We start from the raw sequence: 21,529 nt of genomic DNA, 5'->3' as shown, positions 1-21,529 counted from the left end.
ACCCGCATATTACAGTATGTTTGCACAATGCCTCTGCCTTATCTAGCCCCCTGCCCCCCAGCAAACTGATCCAAATCCAGTGGAAAGTCAGTTTACATTTTCATGCATATTAAAGTCTCCTGGCATCTCCAGTCTTTTATGCTATGCTGCTCCCCCAGCTTGGAATCAGAATGTGAGCAGAATAGCAATTGGCACTAAGACACTTGGAGTTCAGAGACCTTAACCGTGTTTAGCAGAGTTTATCCCCGTCTCTCTGCTCATTCCAGGGACTTTGGTATCCTGGGTTAAGAGATCTGCTCTTGCTAAAATGCACACAGCTAGCCCCACCCACAGCTACCCCTTGCAGCAGCTTTGTTGACTATACAGTACTATGTGTTGGCTCCCGTCGATCAGACAGCTCCGTTGGTTGAACGTTTCCAGCTTTCTCATCTTGAATAAAGGGGCCTCACATAGCAGAAAGCCAGAACAACAGGCTTCCCAGAGAGGGGGAGAGAGCAGCCTGCCAAGGGATTGTAAAGCAGGGCCCAGGATACAATGCAATTCCATGGTTAGGGGTTTTGCCTGAGAATCTTCCACTTGTCATAGAAACGTGCTCCAGAATCTTTCCCTACAACACAGGCGAGGTGAAACCCTGGTGCCCTTATAGTCAGCGGCAAAACTTCCCCTGGCTTTAGTGGGGCCAGAATTTCATCCTACGTTTGTAGCCTTCATGCTTGCAAAGACAACCTTGAAAACATGAACCAAATGTAAACGGACATGGTGACGTCTGCCTGAGTCTGCCGGCAGCCTGAAACAACAGCTCAGAGGTGGGGAGAGAGAGAGAGAGAGAGAGTGTGAGTGTGAGTGTGCGCGCTCTGACTCCTGAAGTGACAGTTTAAATGGCAGCACTGCTGTCTCACAGCTGACGGTTTTTGCAGAAACAGCCAGCTAATGTGCTCAGTCCATGGGCTGGTCCCAAACTGTCTCCTACTCCTCCCCAAGGTGCCAAGATCCTCCAGTGCTCCCTATGATAACTTCTACAATGCAGTTTCATTGTGTGCTTTGCGAGCTGGTCATAAAAAGTGCTATATAAAAGGCCGGTATTTATTATCATTATTATTACGTCTTGTCAATACAGAGTTGGTGTCACACTGACAACTTAAAGTTTGGAGACAGCTTCAAATCAATTAAATGCAATGTCAAAATGAACAGCACAGTTGCTGCCGCACCGACTGCACGATTCACTCTCAAATTGAGTTCATTCAAGCCCGTTTTTAGCTCAGTGAAACGGACACAGAATTTTCCATCTGCCGTGCAATCCCCGAACTCTGACAGAGACCAAGTCCAGCTCGCCAAGCAGTACATGGAGCCTCCACTGCACGTGCGGCTCTGGAGTCCGGTCGCCTGCTCTCTTGAAACTCCCCGACCCCACACAGTAAGTAACTTTGGAGGGATTCCTACCAATCAGAGCATGGGCAGTGCCTGCCTCAAACCAACATGCACAGAAAACACCCAGCAGAGGGATTGCTCAAGTACCCATGTGAGCAGGTATCTGCTGCAGACTCCTTCAACCTAGGCCCAACCTCTGTAAGAGGAAACCTGAAATGGACCATGCCGCGTCTCGGCTGGGCCCTCAGCCATAGCTTACCGTCACCACTACATACAAGCACCAGATCATGGAGGTGAGATGGAACGCTACCAGCTGCCCCGATTCGTTGAACTTGCTGTGTTTGACCTTGGAGAGATGGAGCCGCCTGTTGATTTTCTAGGGGAAAAATAATAAGAGGGCATAAGCCACAATGCCGCCAATTCACCCTCCTCACTCCCCAACACCAGCCACTCCCTCCTGCCCCTGAAGTGAAACCTCACCTGCCACCATGTCAGCCCTAGAGACACCCCCCCGCCGCCCCGATCAAAGCAACCAGCACAGAAAGGTCGGCCAGCATGCAGAGGCCAGCTGCGGCCACTAAGACTCAACATAGAGGCCTGCGGGCTCTTTAGAGGCCCTCCAGGGATTTTCCCTCAGAACCGAAGCAGAACTTACATCCAGGACGTAGTCCTGCAACACCATGTGCAGGATGATTGCTATGAAGATGTAGAAGAGGATGGTGATCAAGTCCTTTAGCCCATAGCGGTAGTGAACTAGCTCGCCATCTAGGGAGAGAGACAAACATCATCACTGCAGCCCTTGGGGCTAGGCCAAGAGGCCGTTGTTTTCCGACGCCGAAGACGGGGGCAGGGGTTGGGTTTTAAAGGCACCCAGAGATGACGTGATTTTTTTAAAAAATAAGCTGGATGCCAAGCCCGGAGGCCTCTGTTCATCAGGGCCCAGCATGGGCAGCGGCAGGGAAAGCTCCCTGCACACTGACACGTAGCTGAGCTAAGAATCAGCTCCCTAGTGCCTTGCGGTCTTCAATAGATTTATCCTCCTAACACCCCTGGGAGGCAGGGCAGTGCTATTATCCCCATTGTACACATGGGGAACTGAAGCACAGAGAGACCAAGTGACTAAGGACACACAGGAAGTCCATGGCACAGCCAGCACGGGAGCCCAAGTCTCCTGAGTCCCAGATTAGCAGCCTATCCATTGGGCCATCCTTCCTTTTGACAGAAGTCAAAGTGAGGCCCTGTCAATGGCACCCTTGTTCCCCTGGGACTAGAAACACACACGGCAGCGCTAGATGGCTGCAGCCTTCCCAGGCTGTTGGGTGGTCCGTGGGGAAGTGCCCTCCCTCACAGGAGTGTTGGGTGCTCAGATACTATGGTAACGAGGGCCATAAGACAGCCAGCTTCAGATTCGCCCCTTGGACATTTTAAGCATCACCCAAAAGAGGGACCGGGGAACCACACCCAGTCTTATAATACAGCTTGCAACACGGGTCACAAAAGAGTGCAGCTGGGTGACAACTACCACTCGCAGGACAGTCCTCCAGCAAGTCTGGCTCCTGGGGTGGGTTTTCTGGAATACCATCCACAAGACAGACAGAACCACCTGACAAGGGACTCTTATAAGAGAGGGTTTTAATTCTAAAGCTCACAGTAGTCACTGTTCAAAGAGCGAGAGACCAGTGACTTCTCACTATTCAGATTCCAAGTGAAGATGTCCCTCGCCCAACCCCTGCTGGTGCTTCAGCCCAGACCCAGGGCTAGAGGGTAGAGTTCACTGCTGACCAGGAGCCACAGGCTTCCCCCACTAAAGCTACACCCACCCCACCCCACAAGAGAGTCACTAGCACACAACAGCCGAGATGGAGGGGGGAGCAGATGGTCAAGCCCAAAGCCCATTTCTCATGAGCACCCAAAAAGCCTAACCCAGTTAGCAACCCATGGGGACCATGGCTGACCGGTTGCCCAGCTGAGGAGCCAGGATCTTGGCAGAGGTTTCAGGTGTAATCTGGAACTGTTTCAAAACAAGTTCCTTAGAATTACTGTAGTTTGAAGCATCGTCAATAGGCATCTTATTGAATATTTCCAGAGCTCTCCCAGTCAATTTTGCAACCAAATTAGTCATTTTTTAATCTTCAGGAATCACAAGGAGAGTGCAGAGTCTCTCAAAGGTGATGAAATATTCAGCAATATCACTGGATTCATCATACTGCGGGCATACCCGTTCCCATTTGTGGATTTTTTGAGAAGTGGAGCCAGCTGCTGAAGGGTTTTGTCTCTTCCACTCCATTACAATCAGTTCATGCTTCTGGGTTGCAATCTGGGCCTCAATCTCTAGCCCTGGAGTTAAGACACAGTCACCTCTCTTTCCTTCTCCTCTGGGGAAGCTTTCTGTGCTTCAATTTCAGCCTGTTTCTGGGCCTCAAGCTCTTTGTCTTTTAACTCCAGGGCTTGCTACCTCTTTCACTCCTTATCCTACCTTTTTTCGTCAGTCTCCAGCTGCCTGAGTTCCAGGGCTTGCTGGTGTGCAGCTTTCTCCCTGGCTGCCTTTGCCTCCATAGCCCTTCTGTGTGCAGCCTCCTCTCCGGCTAACTCTTTCTTTCTCTTTTATCTCCAGTTCTTTCAGTGGCATTAATCTCTGGTGCGCCCTCTCCTTTTCTATAACTTGCAGCTAAAAAGCTCCAACTTTGCAATCACTTCACCGCTTTCACTCATTTTCCTGTTTTTCTGTTCCTACTTCCCTTTCCCAAAATAAGCAAACAGAAAATAACAAACCAGTAACCACTTTGACTGTTCTCCAGCCACCACACTTAAAACTCACTTAAAATCACTACCAGTGTCTCAAAGCAATCAGCTGTGTACAGACCCTGCTTGACTACATCACTGAGACGGGTTCGGTCACAGACACCCCCTTGGGACTGTCACCTGATGTGCTTAATTTACCTCTGAGCCTGTTTTCCCTGCTGGCTTGGGACTCCAGAACCCTGCCTTGTTGAGCCAGACACGCTAGCCTGCTGCAACACAGACCCAGGTCTGGTCCATGCCCCCAAAGCTGCAGACTTCAATCAAAAACTGCTCAGCAGGTCACCTATCTCCAGCACCCAGACACCCAGCTCCTAATGGGGTCAAAACCCCAAATAAATCCGTTTTACTCTGTATAAAACTTACACAGGGTAAACTCATAAATTGTCCGCCCTCTCTAACACTGATAGAGATATGCACAGCTGTTTGCTCCCCCAGGTATTAATTGCTTATTTTGGGTTCATTAATAAACAAAAGTGAGTTTATTACGTATAAAAAGTAGGATTTAAGTGATTTCAAGTAATAACAGACAGAACAAGTAAGTTACCAAGCAAAATAAAACAAAACACGCAAGTCTAAGCCTAATATATTAAGAAGCTAATTACAGGTAATATCTCACCCTCAGAGATGTTCCAATAAGCTTCTTTCACAGACTAGACTCCTGTCTAATCTGGGCCCAATCCTTTCCCCGGTGCAGTCCTTGTTAGTTCCAGCAGGCATCTTAGGTGAAAAGCAGGGACTTTCTGATGACTGGGAACCCCTTTGTCCTGCTCCACCCCTTTTTATAGCTTTGGCACAAGGTGGGAATGCTTTGTCTCTCTGGATCCGCATAATTACAGTAGGACCTCAGGGTTATACTCAAATGTGGGAGGGTGGAGAGAAGAGAGCACCGGGCCACAGCCTGGGCAGGACGGGTGTGTGGGGGTGCGGCTGCTCCCCACTAGTGGCGCCGCTGCCTTTGCAGGGCTGCTACCCCCCTGCACCGTGCCGGCTCCTCCATGGCTGGGGCTCGCTGCCCCCGCAAGCTGACACTCTGGCTCTCCAGTGCCTCCGGGGGCGGTTCCTCCCTGCCAAGCTGCTGCAGCAGCCCAAGCCCAGCAAAGCCAGTGAGTGGACTCAGAGCAGGGGCCGCCAGGCAGGGGGGCTGTGCACCCTCCAGGGGAATTCAGGGGGCGGGGAGGGGGGAACCTGGTCTGGGGAGCAGCCTCTGTGCACGGCTGGCCCCTGGGGTCTATAAAGGCTCGTAGGGATTTGCCCCTCAGTGAACCAATGTGCGGGGGGGTGCAAGGTGGAAGTTTCGCCTAGGGAGCAAAATATCCTTGTACCGGCCCTGCCCATCCCACCCCTTCCCTAAAGGCCCCACCCCCTTCCCGGGCTTTTCCCCACCTCTTTCTGCCCACTCCTCCGAGCGCACCCTATCCTTGCGCCTCCCTCTCCCTCCCAGCACCTCGTGCACACCCTGGAACAGCTGGGAGGGAGGGGGAGGAGTTGATCGGTGGGGCTGCCGGTGGGCAGGAGTTCGGGGGGGGGCAGGATGGCGGCTTGGCTGTTGATGGGTACTGAGCACCCAGTAATTTTTTCCGTGGGTGCTTCAGCCCTGGAGGACCCATGGAGTCGGCGCCTATGACTATGGGGTCACATCAACAGGACGGACTAGGATTAGGGCATGAATGGTAGCTCTGAGGTGGAATTCTCTGGCCTGTGCCATACGGGTCAAACTAGATGATCAGAGTGGTCCCTTCTAGCCTAAACATTAATGTCATGATCAGAAACGGTTCCCTTTCATCTCATTAGCCTTACTTATACCCCACACCATTAGGCTATGTCTTCACTCCAAATGCCATGGCAACACAGCTGCAACACTTCAGTGTAGACACCAACGACAGCGACAGGGAGAGATTCTCCCATCGCTCTAGTTAATCCACCTCCCGGAGAGGTGGTGGCTGGACTGGCAGAAGAATTCTTCCTCTGATCTAGGGCTGTCTACACAGGTGTTGGATTAAATTAACTTGAGATCTAAGAGGAGTGAGTTTTTCAAGCCCCGCCCAGTGGTAGCTACGCAGATGTAACATTTCAGTGCAGACCAGCCCTTAGTTCCCACAACTCCTTTCCTTCCTTGGCTATCTGCAGATTGCCACGCACCACACACTCATCCCCTCAGGCACCACTTAACCAAGCTACATATAGCGAACGCTTAAACCTAGCCTCCCAGAGAACACAGCAGATGGGTCATTACTTAGGACAATGAAAGCAAGACTGGACAGAGCACTGGAAGAGATACTGTAGGAAGAGCTCGGGGTAAGAGACGGGCAAGACAGCCTAATAGATCTTTTCCATCTCCAGCAGCGAGGATGATCAGAAACTGAACGGAACATGGTAGATTGTGCTGCATTTCTTTTACTGGGGCACTCACATCTGACTTCATTTACACAATAATGTTTTTCAGTGATCTTGTTTCCTTTCTTTTTCTTTCCACCCGGCAACTAACTACATCAAGAATTAAAAGTTGTAGGAATTGCCAAACCGGAACAGGCCAATAGCCCGTGCAGTCCAACACGCTGTCTCAACCAAATGCTCCTTAGCAGACAATAAAAACACCCCGTGCATAGAGCCAGGCAATTATTTTTTGTCGAACGTTAAGACAGTTTGGGAGGATTATGCTGTGAAGTGCCCCACTTGGTTTGGCCAAGTGGTTTTGTGGGAGAAGGATGGAAGAAGCATTACTATTACTATGTGTCATTAGGGAAATTTTCTTCCTGACCCCAGCTAGTGGGAAGTTTATGCCCTGACGCATGAGGATTAACAGCCCAGATAAACAGTAACTGAGCTGCTCCCTAACTGCTAGCCTGGTTTTTTTAAAGTAGCTTTTTTACTATGAGAAAATCCCCTGTGTCACGTACGTTTATGGAATGTGAGACTATCCCAAGCAGCTGGGGATGCTTAGTAATGAGGGCGAGTGGCACAGTCTGCTGAGGTCCTGCGGAGGTTTTGTATGCAGGGCTGCTGCTTTGGTGTGGATGCTCTTACCTGCTGTAGGCACGCTAATGTTGTACTGAGGTAAGATGAATAGGAAGGCAGTCTTGGCTGTCACCTGTTAAAGACAAAAAAAACCCCACACCTGGTTAAAGCAAATCATAGTATTTTCAATGAACCAGGTATAGGTTCCCCTCCCCCCCTCCCCATATCCCAGTCAGAACAATCCACCCTGCAGGAACCGTCCCCACTGAAATCCCAGCTCTGTATGGCTCATGGCAAAGGGTCCCCTGTTCAGAGCCAGCTACATCTGTTTGTATCCCTCTGCCTCTTCCTAGCCAGCTGCCTTTGCTCCACAAAGCCGACTGCTCAGTAACCAATCACAAGGAACTCGGTTCAGGAGACAAAGTCCAGTCCTGTCAGCAACCTCTTTCCCCCCGGGTCACACGTCCCAACCCCAATCACACTGCAGTGCAAGCTGGTTAAGTCCAGATCCTCTGCTCAGCCAACAGTCTAAACTGATTTATGAGACTAGATGGGTGGAGACTATGATTTGCTGGTGTCCTGGGGCAAGGCTGGTACTTTCAGTCCAATCCAGTTTGCAGGTGAAGTCCGATACCACTATTAGCTCCCCTGTTAATCATCGCAGCTCATCGCCTAGAGCAGATCCCTTAAAATCAGGGCTGAGACATACCGGCAGGGCAGGATGGGGGAGGAGATTACGCTGCCCCGCTGCACCACTTCTGTGGGTAAACAGGAGGCATCAGCTGTTTCTTTGGGGCCTTCACCTTGCTGCAAAAGACTAAGCTTAAAAGGGAAATGGCAAAGGGGTAGACGGGACCACATTCTAGTCATGATGTCACATCACGGAGGGGACTTAAACTGGATTTAAACTTAACTACGGAGCAGCCATGCCAACAGCTGGACTAAGAAACAAAGTGCCCCACTGGGAAGCGCAGGGAAGGGACAGACTTACAGACAGGTTGTGACGACGAGTGATCAGGACGGAATTACACTCCCTGAGCCCTGACGTGCCCTGTTTGTCCGTCTCTGAAGCGCTCCCAAGTCCTTCAGGATGAAGCATGCTCCATTCATCCTTGCACGTTGTGATCACGCAAGATCAGTTCAGTCTAAGGATGCTTTACACGGCGCCGTGTAAGGAGGAGCCAGGATTTCTAGTCATAGCGTGACAAAGCCCCCAAAGGACTGAGCAATACATCAGGCTGAGGGACAGGCCCTCACTCACCCATCCCAGTCTCTTGCTCTTAAAAAGGGGAGGAACCACAGAGGGCTAAAACATTATAGTGTTTGACTTTGAAAACTATTTGGTTTTAATCAGCTCTTAGGGACACCAGCACAGTCCGTTAGCTGGCTTTGGTTCACAAATGAATGTCCAGGCTCCGCAGAATAACCTCAGCCCTGTGCTGGGTGCAAAGTGCTGTAGATTGTAAACAGATTTAGCCAGCAGATCTTTACAATAATCCCTCCTACTGGTGACAGACACAGGGATTAGCCATGCCAGAACCACTGAGGAGAGCGGCAGATGCTTGTTAAGACTCCTTGGGTGGGGAGGAAAAGCAGCTTTAGGAATCAAATTGAAGCTGTTGCAGATGGCACACATCTATAGATACATCCTGTAAAGTCCATGTTTGGGGCTGAGAGCCTGGAAAGCACCTCAGGGTTAATTCTATCCTGCTCGCAAAACCTCCAGGATACCAGGGTTACGATTTTTCAAAATGATGTGTCTGTATTGTGCATGTTAACCCCAAGTGTCCATCCAGCATCTGTGCATGGTCTCTTTGCTCCTTGAAATCCCACGTGAGTTCAGTTGTTGGCAAGCTGGCTACTCTAAGAGCCTTCTGGGGTTCAGGAGGGTGCTGAGACGGGCTGAGCAAGGGCTGCCCAGTGCGGGGAGGAAGGCCAGAACTCTGGAAGGCTGGGATTGGGAAGCCACATCCCTGGGTCTGAACTTCACGCTGCTGCTGGGTCTCACTCCGACTCTTGGGCCCAGAACCAGAAGGGAGGTGGTTTGCACTGGGAGCTCAGGCGGGGAGAGGTTAGCATGGCCGTAGAGGTGAGTGTGAAGTCCGTCAGGGGAGAGCAGGAAGGAGAAGTAGGCGAGTATTAGTTTCCAGTTCCTCACTGCAGGAGCAAGGAGCTCTGATCGCTCCCATGCTCTCTGAGACTCCAGCCCCAGCTGGAGAAAGGTTGGAAACAAGGCAACCGAGCCATCTGGAACCAAGAGCTACGGCTGCGTTTTCATTGGCGTTCAGTCACAAAATAGATCCATCTGCCCACTGGCTAGCAGCGTCCAAGCGAACGACAGGCCAAGCGGGAGGTGCGGCTGCGACACTGAGCGAGACAGAACTCCCTACGTCGCGCCCCAGGAAACAGAGCCAAAAACAATACCAGAAACCCGACTGAGCGAGATGGAAGGGAGCAGGTCCTGAAGCGCACGCTCCCATAGCAAAGCCTGGGCCAACAATGCTCAGCTGAGCCCCAAAGGTGGGCATGCCTGGGAGAAGGCAGCATTAAATCAAGTAATTCCCCAGCTCTAGAATAGCAGAGCCAGAGCCGACATCCCAGGCTCTATCCCGACAGACCACAGCGATCAAATGCTATCGACACAGCACAGCTACTGTCTCCAGGGCCAGCCAGTCAACAGCGACACTGAGCACTTCAAGAGCTTTGCGCCTTCCATGCATTGCATGGATGACAGTAAAGCCCACAACGGGGTGCAGGCAGGCTGCCTGGGAAGAGAGCGCTGCAATTCAACAGGCCTCATTAGAAGATGGATTTGATTAGAAGTATCCACTTGATTTACCATCTTCCGTCCGAGGGTCTCTAACTACTTCAGCAACTCAAGCTGCATATCACCTCTTGGAGGTATGGAAACTGAGGCACTGAGAGGTTAAGGCAGGAATTTCAGTCTTGGGTGACTGAGCTACTAAGAAGAAGTGTGGTACAGCGAACAGAGAAACGGACTGGGACTCAGAAGACCTGGATTCTAGTCCCAACTGCAACTGGCCTGCTGGGTCACCTTGGACAAGTCACTTTAGCCTCCCTCTGCCTCAGTTTCCCCATTTGTAAAACAGGGCTAACCACCCAGACCTTCTTTGGAAAGCACTTTGAAAACTATGGATGAAAAGTGCAATACGAGATCTAGGTATTCTAAACCACTTATTCCCCAGATCCCGCCTAAGTGATTCCTTAATTAATGTCCAGGACCTAAATAAAAGTAGCTTGATTTTCAGAGGTGCAGGGCTCCCAGAACTCCCACTGAAAGCCAGATCCCTTTTACTGAGGTTCCTAGGTATGCACAGTGCTAAAGGTTAAGGCACATGTGCCTGGCTAAATAAACCAGTTGTTTAGTATAAAAGTAAACAGCAGCTACAGGTTTTTCCCGCCCCCATCCCACTTCACAGAGGGAGACTACCTGGCTGGGGGAGAGACTGCCGTGCGGTTTTGAACAGAACCCTGGGAACCTTCAAAGACTTGCACATCCTGGAGTTTAGGGTCGCACCATACCCTGAGCCTCGCGCTGCACAGGTGGTTTGACGTGGATTGACCCTCCAGCACACTACACACGTTCATGAACTGCCCATTCGGCTCGTGCCCCCATCGGGCTTCCCAAAGTGATAGTCCACTGAGATGTCACTTCAATCCAATTCTATCATCCCCACAAGGCTATGGGAACCGGAAGGGCAATTCAGCTCAATGACCCTAATAAAATAATATCATCGTCTTACTCTTACCAGGAGATCTCAAAGCACTTTACAAAGGAGGTCAGTTTCATATTCCCACTTTACAGATGGGAAAACTGAGGCCCAGAGCAGCGGTGCCCAAGATCACCCAGCAAGTTAGTGGAATAGAACCCAGGTCTCTGGAGTCCCAGTCGAGTGCTCTATCCAGGAGGAAACTGCACATAAAAGGGTAAAAGTAACAAAAAGTGTTACGGCAAACCGCACATGTGATTGCCTCCATAATGCCATAGCTAGACATAGAATCACGGGACTGGAAGGGACCTCAAGAGGTCATCAAGTTGTCTCCTGCATGACCATAAATACCATACAGATCTCTACCCCAAAGAGTTTACAACCTTTTAGAAACACCCAATCTTGATTTAAACGTCGCCAGTGATGGAGAATCCACCATGACCCTCGGTAAGATGTTCCAATGCTTAATTCCCTTCACTGTCACAAATTTACATCTTTCCAGTCTCAATTTATCTAGCTTCAACTCCCAGCCACTGGATTGAGTTGCACCTTTCTGCTAGCCTGAAGAGCCCATGTCAAATATTTGTTCTCCGTGTAGGTATTTATAGACTGTAATCAAGTCACGCCTAAACCTTTTCTTTGATAAACTAAATAGACTGAGCTCCATGAGTCTGTCGCTATAAGGCATGTTTGCTAAACCTTTAATCATTCTCATGGCTCTTCTCTGAACCCTCTCTAATTTATCAACATCCTTCTTGAATTGTGGATACCAGAACTGGGCACAATAGTCCAGCAGCAGTTGCACCAGTGCCAAATACAGAGTAAAATAACTCCTCCTGTCCTATTGAAGATTCCCCAATTATGCATCTCCCGATCACATTAGCCTAACTTTGGGCCACTGTGTTGCACTGGGAGCTCATGTTCAACCAATTATCCACCATGACTCAAGTCTTTTTCAGAGTCATGGTTTCCCAGGACAGTGTCCCCATCCTGTAAGCATAGCCTTTGTTCGTAGGGGTATATTTTGCTGTATTACAATGGACATTGTTTGCTTGCATCTAGTTTACCAAGTGATCCCGATCACTCTGAGGCAGTGATCTATCCTCATCATATACCACACCCTCAATTTCTGCAGCATCTGCAAACTTTATTAGCAATGATTTTATGTTTTCTTCCAAGAGGATATAAAACCTCATACTTCGAGCTATGACTAACAGAGGTCAGGAAGAAATTTTCCTTGGGAGGCAGGCTAGGTCATAATAATAGTTTATTTTACCTTTCTTTGAATCAGCTAATACTGGACACTGTCTGAGACAGAATACAGACCTAGATAGACTAGGTCTGATCCAGTATAGGCATTCCTAAATTAAGAACAAAGAAGAGAAGACAACAGCATAAAATTGCTTAGAAGAAGGGAAATACAAGTGTGCAGGAGCATTGTGTGGTCTTTGGGAAGCTACTTTATACAGAGAATCTTTGAAACGTAGAGCTGGAAAGGACCTCAAGAGGCCATATAGTCCTACCCCTTGCACTGAGACAGGCCAAAGTATACCTAGACCAGAGGTTCTCAAACTGTGGTCCACAAACCATCAGTGGTCTGCAAGCTCCATTCAGGTGGTCTGTGGATAGTTCCCTTTAAGGTGTGCACCTGGGCGGCCGCACACAAGAGAATGAAGGGCCATCCACCTAATTAGTGGAGGTGCACAGGCGTGGCTGCACTAATTAAGTGCCTGGACCCTGGAGAACACACACACATAAGGCGAGGTGGTGGCCTTGGGGGGGGAATAGAGGGTAGGCGGGAGGGGGCTATTATATCCTTGGGGGCAGCCGATTTAGGAAGAAATCACTTGAGGCCAGACAGCAGACAGCTAACAAAACTACCATTTATTTACAGATACAGAGCTCACCTAACCGGCCGAAGCTGGCTGGGCTATCCCCTAATAATCTAACTCAGTTGCCACAGGAACAAAAAACATGACAACCAAATACACAACAGAGGCAGTGGGGTGAGAAGAGAGGGTGGGAGAGAATTTGGGATGTGCAGGGCCGTGGCAGCCAGAGAAAGGTGACTTTCCCCCGCTCCAGGGCTGGGGCTGCCGTGGAGAGATGGCCCTCCATCCCAGCCCCAGCTCTGTGGCGGAGGAGAGAGAGCACATCCATCGCATTAGAAAGGTAAGACTATGATATTAAAATACAAGTTGTGCTCTTTTATTTGTAGAACAAAAAAATATTATTACGTTTTTTGATAGCGCTTTTATCCAAAGCGCACGGTACAAACAACATTTGGAAAGATCATTAAGTGGTCCGTCAAAACCCTCAGCAATTTTCAAGTGGTCAGTGAAAGAAAAAAGTTTGAGAACCACTCACCTAGACCATCCCGTACAAATGTAACCTGTCCTTAAAAACCTCCTCTCTTGGAAGCCTATTCCGTACTTCAGTATCCTTAGAGTTAGAAAGTTTTTCCTAATATCTAACCTAAATATCTCTTGCTGCAGATTAAGCCCATAACTTCTTGTCCAACCCTTGGGGGACATGGAGAACAATTGATTACTGTCCTTTTGAGAACAGTTCTTAACAGATTTGAAGTTTGTTATTGGGTCCCACCCAGGTCTTTTTTTCTCAGGACTAAACATGCCCAGTTTGTTTAACCTTTCCTCAGAGGTCAGATTTTCTAAACCTTGTATCATTTTCATTGATCTCCTCAAGACTCTCTAGTTTGTCCACATATTCCTTAAAATGTGGTGCCCAGAACTTAACACAGTACCAAGTAGAAAGGGACAATTACTTCCCATGTCTTACATATGAAACTCCTGTTAATATCAGCCTTTTTCTCAACTGCAACACATTGTTGAGTCATATTCAATTTGTGATCCACTGGACCTGGGCTTGGAAGGGTTGGATTTTTACCGGTAAGTTTCAGTAAATGTTGATTTTACTATACATACGCACAAACAGATGGAAAAATACCTCCATCAATGATAACAGAAATTTACAGACAGGCAGAGTAAGAAAAATGCTGCTTGAGACTGTATTAGAGTTTGATTTAAGGATATTTACTTTGTGTATTTTGACATATGATGTTGACAATTTGTGTTTTAATGGTTATAAAGTTTTTCCTTTTGTATCTCAATGTCTATTGTCATTAAATGATTATCTGACCCCCCCCCAATGATTCCCTGCAACAGTGAAATTTTAAATTAATAGACAAAAATGCTTAAAAATAAACATCAATATTATCCATCAAATTTATTTTAAAAATAAATAAAAATCGTACTCTGCCAAGCCTAATTACAACCCCCAGGTCATTTTCAGCAGTACTACCACCTAGCCACTTATTCCCTGTTTCGTAGCTATGCATTTGATTTTTCCTTCGTAAGGGAAGTACATTGCACTCATCTTTACTGAATGTCATCTTGCTGATTTCAAACCAATTCTCCAGTGTATCAAGATTGAATCAAGAATCCAATATTTTGAATTCTAACCCTGTCCTCCAAAGTGCTTGCAACCCTCTGAGTTTGGTGTCATCCATAAATTTTGTGAGCATATTCTCCACTCTATTAGCCAAGCCATTAATACTGAATAGTAGCAGACCCAGGACAGACCCTTGAAGGACCCGACTAGATAGGTCCTCCCAGTTTGACAGGGAACCACTGATAACTACTCTTTGAGTTGTTTTTCCAAGCAGACTTACATTCAACTTGTAGTAATTTCATCTAGAGCACATTTCCCTAGTTTGCTTATGAGATTATAGTAACCCTTTTGACACATGACAATCAAGATACATCATATCTACAACTTCCCCTCTATCCACTAGGCCAGTAACCTTCTCAAAGAAGGTAATTAAATATCTAGAGTAATTTTTACAATGTAAAATATATTGTTATTACACAGACACACACACAAAGGTGACTAGAGAATTCAGATAATATCAGCTAGCACTGATGCCATTTAATGTAAAGGCCGTATTGTCTAGTTCAGTGGTCCCCAATGCAGTGCCCATAGGCGCCATGGCACCCACTGGGGCATCTATGTGCACCCACGTACTGTCCAGCGGATGAGCATCCGCCGAAATGCCGCCGAGAAGCTGATTTTCGGCAGCGACGCCTCTGGATGACACTGCTTGTCGGCTGCATTTCAGCGGCGACGCCTATTGACATTGCCACTTCTTGGCGGCATTTCGGCGGATGCTCGTCCACCGGCCACGGTCCTCTGGTGGCTCGTCATCCAGTGCCCGCCAGACAAAAAAGGTTGGGGATCACTGGCTAGTTGACGGAGTAAAGACCTGGGACTCATGATACCAAGGAGCTCTGCCCAGCTCTGCCACTGGCTTGGTGGGTGACTTTGGCTAGTCACATGCCCCGTGCCTCAGTTTCCCCATCTGTAAAATGGGGATAATCATACTGACTTGCTTTGTACATCGAGTTGAGATCTACTAATGAAGAACACTGTATAGGAATCAGGACTCCTGGTTTCTATTGTCAGAACTTTGCTACTGACAAAGTAAACTTGGGCAAGTCACTTAATCCGTGTATCAGTTTCCCCAGCTACCAAATTGGACTATTTACCCTACCTCGCAGGGGAGGTGGAATTCACGGTGTGCAAAGACCCCCTTCACCGCAGAGTGCAGTGTTAGCAGCAAACACTTGACTTGGTGATAACAAAATGTGACAAGCTGAATCATCTGTATTGAAATCAGAGAATTAAAACCTGGAACGTTAATGTTTCCAAGCAAGTGGCAACACACTGGTTTTCTATCTCTCCCCCCCCCCCACAATGAGTCGTCTAGCTTCTTCCATATCACGCAGGCAAGTGGAGATCTTTAGAAACAAAAGACTTAGAGCACTGTAAGCGTCAACACAAATAGACAGAAGCTGCATTTAGTAAAGGTTAACAGCCGCCATTTAGAAGACTGCAATCTATAAAACACTGCAACTATCTGTCTCAGGCCATGGCTACACTTGCAAATTTGCAGCGCTGCAGCAGGGTGTGAAAACACACCCTCTCCAGCGCTGCAAATTGCGGCTCTGCAAAGCGCCAGTGTGGTCAAAGCCCCAGCGCTGGGAGCGCGGCTCCCAGCGCTGTCCGTTATTCCCCACAGGGAGGTGGAGTACGGACAGCGCTGGGAGAGCTTTCTCCCAGCGCTGGCGCTTTGACTACACTTAGCGCTTCAAAGCGCTGCCGCAGCAGCGCTTTGAAGTGTAAGTGTAGCCAAAGCCTCAGTGTCTTTCAGATAAGGCCTTAAAAAACAAAGTTTCTGTGGGGATATTAAAGGTCTCATAGCACTTAATACAAGAAAGGGATTTGCCCACCGTCTTGGCCAAACATTCCCTTCTCTCCCGCACAACTACTGAGCATGACAATTGTTTACCCAGCAACCACCCTCCACCCCAGAGGTTGCTGCATCTCAGTTGTATTCTAAAAAGCCCTACATGATAACTAGGCAATGATAGCTAGTGATATTATGACTTACACAGCGCTATCAGCTGTATGTCTCGGATTTATAAGGAGGAGCCCTGCGTCGTTTCCATTTTACAGATGGGGAACCGAGGTACTTGCCCATGGTCAGCAGCAGAGTGGGGGAACAGAATTCCGGTCTCCTGTAGCCCACCTGCAATCCAAATCCTTAGTGAATATCTCAGAGACCTTGTGCCACATAATAGGGACACATAGTAGAGAACAAAAAGTATTTCTTTCCATTCGCTGCACCAGGGCTTTGTAAAGTGTACTGGTCCTAAAGCACTTGTACTGCCCACCAAGGGACTTCCAGTCATGCTGGTTGCAAGATTTCATACCTGAACACCACAACATCCTTACCATTCTACTCCCAAAGCTCCAGTCAATTCCAATGTGATTTTAGCAGACAGACAATCTCATGCATGGCTAAAGTTAACGGTTTCTGCTATTTCAAAGCGGGGTTCCAAGCTTTCAGATGGCACAAAACACTGTTTTCTACTAGCTTTGGCAAATCAAGATAGCAACCACTAAAATCCATGTCTGAACTGAAGCAGAAAGGAATCAAAAAGCAAGTTAGTCATCAGAATGATTCAGTTTTAAATGTCTGAAGTCTCATGACCAGCCAGGTTTGGAAACAGATGTGGTATGTCAGGGGGGAACTGAGAATCCCAGCCTTCCTGGGCTACGCAGCAACGGATTTGCAGGCCTGAGGGCTCACAAGATTTGAGACAGTAACGTTGCTGCCGGTCCTTCTAACATTACAGCAGGTCTAGTCATGGACCTTGGACCAAATATTCTCTGCATCTGGAAGCTGATTCTCTTCCCAACCCCGCCTCCTCCCCCCATTGCTATCTGCATGTGAGCTGGAACCAAAGCACAAGGGCAGCTTTTAAAGAGGCTGCTACGACAGGGACTGTGAAATTTTCCTTCACACTAAATCAGAATTTCTACAAGTGTGAAATTATTCCATAAAGTGTCAGCTACAGCCGATAACACCCGTGTCTTCCTTATCCCTCTAGGGAGAAACCCAGGAGCACCATGTGATCAGAGATTCGCAGGCCTAGTGAGTGTCACCTGCTAGTGACTGTACCCGCTATGCAAGTCCAGCGGCGCGGGCTGCCTAGAGATGCCAAGTCGAGGCACACAGTGTTTCTACAGCAATTCACCGGGTTACTCTGGGTTTCGTTAGTGTGACTGTGAAGAGTTGCCTTGGGGCACTAGCAGGGTCAAAGTTCATACCCTGAGTACTGCTTCTTGCTCCCAAGTGGGGAGGAAGCTTGCATTGTTGCTGCTTTTACTGTGCCTGCTCTATGCACAGAGGACCGGAGCCTCTGGAGCTTTCATTCGGATACCCACCACTGGTGGTAACTTCACACGAAGGCTTCAAACCATTCCAGACGTGGTTACAAATTCAAACTAAACTCTGCTCTCTATGGTCTTCACTGACCTGGAAGCGCCCAAATGAATAACAATGAAGTCACTGAAATAATACAACTGGAACCACTGTTTAACCTAATTGGCAAGATTAGCTGTGCCCTCTCAGGGCAAACAACATTTTAAGGCTAGAAGAACCCACTCTCGTCATCTAGACCAGGAGTCTCAAACTTAATTTACCTTAGGGCCAGTACCAGTCCTCGAATCCTCCCCGCCAGCCAATAATGTCACCCATGACGCCCAGAACCCGCCAAACCTCCACCCCCGCCACCTGCCTAAGGCTCTGAGAGGGAGTTTGGGTGGGGGAGGGGGTCTGAGGTGCAGGCTCTGGGAGGGAGTTTGGGTGGGGGAGGGGGTCTGAGGTGCAGGCTCTGGGAGGGAGTTTGGGTGCTGGATGCAGGCTCTGGGCTGGGGCAGGGGCTGGGGAGCAGGAGGAGGGGGAGGGGTGCAGGATCTGGGAGCGGTGCAGGTTCTCGGAGGGAGTTTGGGGGCTGGGGGTACATGGGAAGGGGGTGCAGGGAGGGGGTGCGGGCTCTGGGAGGGAGTTTGGGGGCGGGGAGGGGGTGGGGCTGCAGGCTCTGGGAGGGGATTCGGTGCTTACCTGGGGCTCCAAGGTGGGGTGGGCCGGGGGGCCTCCATGCACTGCTCCCCACAGGCACTGCCCCCGCAGCTTCTCACTGGCCGCAGGGGCACTTGAGGTGGGAGCAGCACGCGGAGGCACAGCCCCGCCCCGGGGCCCCAGGCCATTTTAAATCACCTCGGGAGTGGGGGGGGGGAGCGCCCAGGGGCGGCAGGTGGGGCCAAGGGAGAGACCTGGCTCCAAAACTGCTGGAGCCCCGCGGGCCACACTGGGGAGGTTCGCAAGCTGCAGATGGCCCACGGGCCGTGAGTTTGAGACCACTGATCTAGACTGACCTCCTGGAGAACACAGGCCACTCCCCGATTCCTGCTCAGAGCCCAAAGTGGTGTGGCTGAACGAGGGCATTTCTTTCTAGAAGCACCTCCAGTCTTGATTTAAAGACTGAGGCCTGGTCTACACCAGAAAGTTAGGTCAGTTTAATCCACACCCCTGAGCAGCAGCATTAAACCGACCTATGTCCCATGTAGACAGTGCTAGGTTGGCAGAAGGATTCCTCCATCAACCTAACTACCACTTCTCAGGGAGGTGGATTACCTGTGTCGATGGAACCACCCCTCCTGTCGGCATAGCTAGTGTTTACACTGAAGCACTATAGCACCTGCCTCGCTGTAGCATCTTAAGTGTAGAGAAGCCCTGAGATCAGAGCCCCATCACTTTGGTGGTTGGTGCAAACACACTCAGATCCCAAAGTGCTTGCAATCTAAACTGAAACAAAACGCACAAAACAAGCAAGCAGAGGGAATAGAGAAGGGACAATCAGGACTCCAGCAAGATGAATACATGGCTGCGTAGACAGGCTACATGCACCATTGGCAGGCAAGAGGGGTATTTAACAGGACACCTGTAATGTCCTGCTGGCCACATGTAAATTAGAGTGTCAAATTCTGCTCAGTCATACGAGTGTTTACCCATCACAGTGAGGTCACCCCAGTATTTGACCCCCTGCGTATGATCTGATGTGGCTGGATAACTTCATTTGGAGCAGGACTGGCACCAAGTATTGACACCACCCAATGCACTGCTCTATGCTGTTTAACACAATCCAGGGTACTGTGCAGACAGAGGGGCATGATCTATTGGCCCACGCACAGGACAGTGAAACAGGAACTCAGGAGCGCTAGCCCTGGCTTTGTGCCTCTGGGCAAGTCACATAACTGCTCTGTGCCTCAGTTTCCCCATCAGTAAAATGGGGATAAGACTTCCCAAGCTCACAGGGGCATGGCAAGAACGGGCGTTTGCAAAGCATTAGGATGAACTGCATTAAGTGTCCAATAAAAGATCTAACTATAAAATAAATTTATAATAGAAAGAGCAACTGTAAAATTGTTTGGTCCAAAGATGGGCATGCAGAACGTGGAGGCGCTGGTGACCGCTTTTTCGAAGTTCTTGAAGTAGAAAAGAAAGAACCAGAACCCTTTGTAAGTCACTTGGGAGGTACTGGTGGATCCACAGGGGAAGACAGCACCAGAGCGGGAAAGTTCAGACTGCAGGTGGCAAGTTGCAACCACAGCTCACAGCTGGCCAAGAACTAGGCCCATCCTAGGATGTGTGTTATACCCAGAGTCCCTCACCTCAGCCTGCTTGTTTCATTTACCTGCTATGTCTCATCTTGTAGACTGGGACTTTCAGAGACTAAGGGAGCGAGACACCTAAATCTCACTGAATGTCAACGGGGTCTGGAATGGGCTTATCAAACCACCCTAAGTCATTTAGGAGCCTCAGCCCCGGGGACTTGGGGAAGCTACAGCCCTCCCAGGAACTTGTGCTCCTAAGGGTACATTGACACTGCAGCCAGGAGGTGTCACTTCTGCCTTGGGTAGATGTACACACACTAGCTTTGATCCAGATAGTGAGCCAAAAATAGCAGTGGTGCTGGAGTTACGTGGGTGATGGGACAGGCTAGCTGCACCCCTCACACACGGGGTATGTACTCGGGCAGCTAACCCGTGTCACTGCCCATGTAGCCATCGGCCACACTACTATTGTGAGTGCACTAGCCTGATACAAGCTAGCACAAGTACATCTACCCGAGCTGGAAAGGACACCCCTGGCTGCCGTGCAGACGTACCCTAAGTCACTTACACTCTTTTGGAAATTTCACCCTTTGGTTGTCAGCTCTTTAGGACAGCGACTGTCATGTGCCGTCTGTCTGTGCAGCACCCACCACCACAGCTGTTTGGCCTCCAGGTGCTACCACCATACAGATGTTAAACCATCACCACCACCCTCAGCCTGGGACCATCTTGAGAAATAGACACCAAGCCACCTTCCCTTTAGTACAGGAACAGCAGCTCAGCCCCGCCTCCCTCACAGGCACTACGGGCGGGAACAGAAACTGGTGCCTCATCTCCAAGATGCCTTTACCTTGCGCTCTCTTTGCAAGTCTGTGCAGCAACTTGGCTGCGGGCCGTTTGCCAGGCTCTCCTGCTGCCTGCGTAAACACACTGGCACCAGCTGGAGTTTGGAATCCATCGAGTGCAATGCCAGCCGGTGACGTGGAGAACAGTCAGATTAGGGGAATGAGTAATGAGCAAGCGGGTGGGAGAGGAGCTACTGTTTGCACAGAATGGTTTGCAAGGGACGGCATTAGCCAAAACCAAGCTTCCCGAATGCTGTGCAAATTACAGCCCTCCTGCCCTACTCCAGCTACTAGCCAGATGGGTTTTAATCTCCCAATCACTCAGACAGGAATCTGCTCCAGTGAATACGATACTGACACTTGATCCAATGAGAGTCTAAACTGGTGACATTAAAACCCCAATTCTAGAACTAGGCTGGCATCCAACAGTCACTCAGTATGTCTACACTGCACAAAAAAGCCTGCAGCAGTAAGCCTCAGAACCTAGGTCTACACCCTCAGATTCACGGGGCTTGTGCTACGGGGCTAAAAACAGCAGTATAATGTTCCCACTCAGACAGGAGCTGAGGCATGGAAACCCGGCGAGGGAGTGGATCTCAGAGCCGGCGCAGGACCGTCTACCCTGCTACTTTTAGCCCTGGAGCATGACGGCTAGTATGCAGCCCTGGGCTCAGACTCACTGCTGTGGCACTGTTTGTTCAGTGTAGACGTGCCCTCAGTTGCTTGCATCTAGCAGAACCCTTGGCAAGGGGCGGGGCACATGCTGGAATAGCCTTCAACACCCTT

General features: G+C 49.4%; 2 protein-coding genes across 3 annotated transcripts in view; both read right to left on the bottom strand.

Moving 5' to 3' along the window:
• The window catches only part of TRAM2 (translocation associated membrane protein 2), a 47,864-nt gene that overhangs the window by 13,871 nt on the left and 12,464 nt on the right, over positions 1-21,529 (bottom strand). The window contains exons 1-4 of one of the 2 annotated variants that reach the window (XM_045009020.1): positions 8,117-8,245; positions 7,195-7,258; positions 2,024-2,133; positions 1,628-1,744 (exon numbers count right to left, since the gene is read on the bottom strand). In XM_045009020.1, coding sequence (XP_044864955.1) covers positions 1,628-1,744; positions 2,024-2,133; positions 7,195-7,258; positions 8,117-8,224 — 399 coding nt within the window. In that variant the 5' untranslated portion in view covers positions 8,225-8,245. Of the gene's footprint in view, positions 1-1,627; positions 1,745-2,023; positions 2,134-7,194; positions 7,259-8,116; positions 8,246-21,529 lie in introns of those variants that run through there. The other variant, XM_045009019.1, reaches the window with a different exon arrangement.
• XKR5 (XK related 5) overlaps positions 2,071-21,529 on the bottom strand; it is a 62,112-nt gene continuing 42,653 nt past the window's right edge. Inside the window, exons 9-10 of the transcript XR_006577861.1 lie at positions 7,195-7,258; positions 2,071-2,133 (exon numbers count right to left, since the gene is read on the bottom strand). The gene's annotated coding sequence lies outside the window, so the exon portion shown is untranslated. The remainder of the gene's footprint in view (positions 2,134-7,194; positions 7,259-21,529) is intronic.

The sequence above is a fragment of the Mauremys mutica genome, chromosome 3, assembly GCF_020497125.1.
Source record: "Mauremys mutica isolate MM-2020 ecotype Southern chromosome 3, ASM2049712v1, whole genome shotgun sequence".
NCBI lineage: Eukaryota > Metazoa > Chordata > Testudines > Geoemydidae > Mauremys > Mauremys mutica.
Note: the sequence above shows the minus strand (reverse complement) of the source record. Positions and strands in the feature narration are given on the sequence as shown.